At 32.4% G+C, this 3,109-nt stretch overlaps 2 protein-coding genes across 2 annotated transcripts; both read right to left on the bottom strand.

The window, feature by feature from the left end:
- Positions 1–237: 237 nt before the first annotated feature.
- On the bottom strand, positions 238–660 carry LOC138882928 (uncharacterized). The gene has a single exon (XM_070163573.1). It carries the CDS (start codon positions 658–660, stop codon positions 238–240), a length of 423 nt encoding a protein of 140 aa, XP_070019674.1.
- Positions 661–774: 114 nt separating this feature from the next.
- Positions 775–1,770, bottom strand: LOC138882929 (uncharacterized). Its single transcript, XM_070163574.1, has one exon. The coding sequence runs from the start codon at positions 1,768–1,770 to the stop codon at positions 775–777; it is 996 nt and encodes a 331-aa protein (XP_070019675.1).
- Between the last annotated feature and the right edge of the window lie 1,339 nt (positions 1,771–3,109).

A 3,109-nucleotide genomic window follows, 5' to 3' on the forward strand; every position in this document is an offset into this window, starting at 1 on the left:
ATGTTTGACCTTGAGCTTTATTTTTTATCATAACAAAACATAATCGCAATGGGAATTGTGTTCTCTTGAAAGGAACGGGCAATTTTCATCAGAAGATGATAACAATGGTATTCTTGGAATAAATACATGTGCATTCTTAAAATCTCCACTTACAATTTTGGCACTTATAATATACTTTTGAAGGTCACAACATATAAGTCTTGTGCCATTGCATAAACCTTGGGATGAATTTAAGTTTCATAACAGAATAACAGGACAATGCTTTATTAATGTCAATTTATGGGGAGGTAAACCAGCGGAATGTAATGTATGCAAAAAATCTTCATATTGACTCTGATCATTCGCTTCAATAGTTTCATCAAATGCAATATATGTTCTAGCATCTCCAGGAAAGTGAGCTATGAGCAACTCATTCATTTCATCAACAAAGTCACTTTTTGTCATCAGAATTACGCGTGAAGTCATAGAAAACATATCAGAACATGTATGTAAATCTGGAAAAGTTGCTCTAAACAAAAGATCTAATGATTCCTTTTCAGAAATGAAAGGAATAACAAAATAATCAGGAATTTCTATTTTATCATAGTTATCTGTTTTTTCTTCTCCATTTCCTATTCTCAGCAAATATTCACAAAAAGAAGGATCTGTTTTAGCTCGCATATTTTCTGATAATCGCAGTTTCTCAAGTTGATTTCAAATTTCAGAATACAATAAGCTTTCTTAAATAAAATCTTCTTTTTTCCGTTCCGAACAACCGGGATGGTTTGTCTAAAGTCACCACCGAAAACAACTACTTTTCCCCCCAAATAGAGCTTTTGTATCCATCAGATCCTTCAAGAGAACATCAAGAGCTTCTATCACTTTCTTTTTTGCCATAGATACTTCATCCCATACAATGAGTTTGGCATAATGTATTAAAGCTGCTAATGAACTTTGTTTACTAATATTACAAGAGTATTGTTCATCAATTTCAGTAGGGAATTTAAAACGGGAGTGAGCAGTTCGTCCTCCTGGGAGGATCGAAGCCGCAACCCCTGAAGTTGTTATTGCTAAAGCGACAAAGCCTTTTGATCGTACAACAGCCAACAAAGCACGGTATAAAAAAGTTTTTCCAGTTTCACCAGGTCCGTCAATAAAAAAGGCACCTGATTGGTTAGAAAATATCATGTTAAGAATTTTATCATATGTTTTCCGTTGTTCAGTGTTCAACTTTGCCTCTAGTAACAAATCCTCTTCTCTAACAGTAATATTTCTTTCGAAATGACAATCTTTGGCTTCTCTAACAGCTGGTGATAGTGTAATTCTTTCCGGCACAAAATTATATTCGTTAATATCATGCCCTATCAAATGCAAAATGTCATTAATATGATTTAAAGTCATGTAACGAATATCTTTCGCATTTGTGTTCGGTAGAATCTTAAAATCTTCTGACATTGAATCTTCAAATTGTTTCCAAAGCTCTGCTGGATTGACAGGATTACAATACACCAATAATGTTGCAAACAAGTGTCTTAAACTATATGACATTTGATAACTTACAGCTTCAAACATGCATTCGACTAAACTGTTATCACAGTGCAATAATCCTCTTTTTTCTGCAGACTCTCTAAATGTACTACAAGATATTCCATCAACTGTTAGTAAATCTTGATATGATTTGGGTCCTCTAACATTCATCAACAGTAATCTCAGGTAATATCTTTCTCCTTCTATTGGATGACATGTCACAACACGTCCAATAACCTTGCCTTTTATGCGACGTGTCCACATTTTATATGTTGTTGACCATACAAAGTATTTGGAAAATTCTTTATACAATAACGAAAGTTGCATAGTATCTTTATTTGGCGGTTCATAACAAAGAATTCAGTTAACATTGTTTTTCTAATCATCGGATTTCTTATAATTCTATCTATACTTTCAGAACTTTTAACGGAAACAAATTGTTGTCCTTCTAAATGTAACTGAAGGTGATACACAGCTGGAGTCATTTCACTAATTGGGAAACTAAATAAACGCCAAGCAGCTTCCGGAGGTGAAACCCATCTAGCCGATTGATATTCTTTTATTTCATTTATGTTTGTATTTGTATCACTGTTGTGTATATGAAAAGCAATTTTATCATGTCCTTTACAAATATATTTGTAAATATATTTAACTACTTTGATATCAGAACAAAACTTCTACATTCATATGGCAGTTATACTTGCATAATAAAAAAGGATTATATGAAACAATCCACGAATTGTCTAAAAATTGAGTTCTTATTTTTACAGTTTCTCCAGTTTTTCTCCTTCTATATATTGGATAAGAATTTTTTCCTTGTGACATTTTATCAGCAAAATCTCTTGGATATTTGAATTTGCAATTACCCTTTTTCATGCAAATATTTGTCGGATTTAACCTTCCACAAGGACCGTGCATTATATGTTGAGTAACAAGTGAATACAAATAACGATCTTTAATAGCATCAGACAATTCCGCACAAACAAATTTATCATAAGATTCAGGAGTCAATAATTTTTCTTCATCAACAAGTATTATAAGAAAATGAGCATGTGGAAGACTGCGTTTTTGGAATTCAATAGAGTACATAAATCATGCAACTTTTCCAAAGATTTGCCTTTTCAATATATCTTTTATTAGTTCTTCTATTTTTGCTCTGAATACTCTACTAACTAAATCAGGTCTATTTTGTACCTCATCACTTGATCGTAGATGTTCTTTTATTTCCGGCCAAGATGTATTACATGTCATTGTTATAAACAAATCAGGTTTTCTAAAACACTGCATCAATGCGATAACATACATATATCGTCGATGCATATCCCTTGGTCCACCTATAAATGTAACAGGGAGGAATGTTTTCTTTCCGATTTTAGAGGCTTCTCTTTCACCATATCTCAAAATGTCAAGAATTCCTTGCAGCACTTCAATTCTAAATAAATCCTGATTAAATGTGAAAAAATCTAATCTTTGTGTTTCAAGCTTTATATATACGTCTACTATAAATTGTTGAAATATTCTTCCACAATGTACTACTTCGTTTGTTTCATTATCTCTTATTTGAAATTCGTAACAATAATACTCTCGACAGGATACTGTATCT

This window comes from Nicotiana sylvestris, chromosome 12 (assembly GCF_000393655.2).
Source record: "Nicotiana sylvestris chromosome 12, ASM39365v2, whole genome shotgun sequence".
In the NCBI taxonomy this organism is placed as follows: domain Eukaryota; kingdom Viridiplantae; phylum Streptophyta; class Magnoliopsida; order Solanales; family Solanaceae; genus Nicotiana; species Nicotiana sylvestris.

What these genes read in the sequence shown, in the direction of transcription:
- LOC138882928 (XM_070163573.1), bottom strand. Translation starts at nt 660, where the DNA reads ATGCGAGCTAAAACAGATCCTTCTTTTTGTGAATATTTGCTGAGAATA.
- LOC138882929 (XM_070163574.1), bottom strand. Translation starts at nt 1,770, where the DNA reads ATGTGGACACGTCGCATAAAAGGCAAGGTTATTGGACGTGTTGTGACA.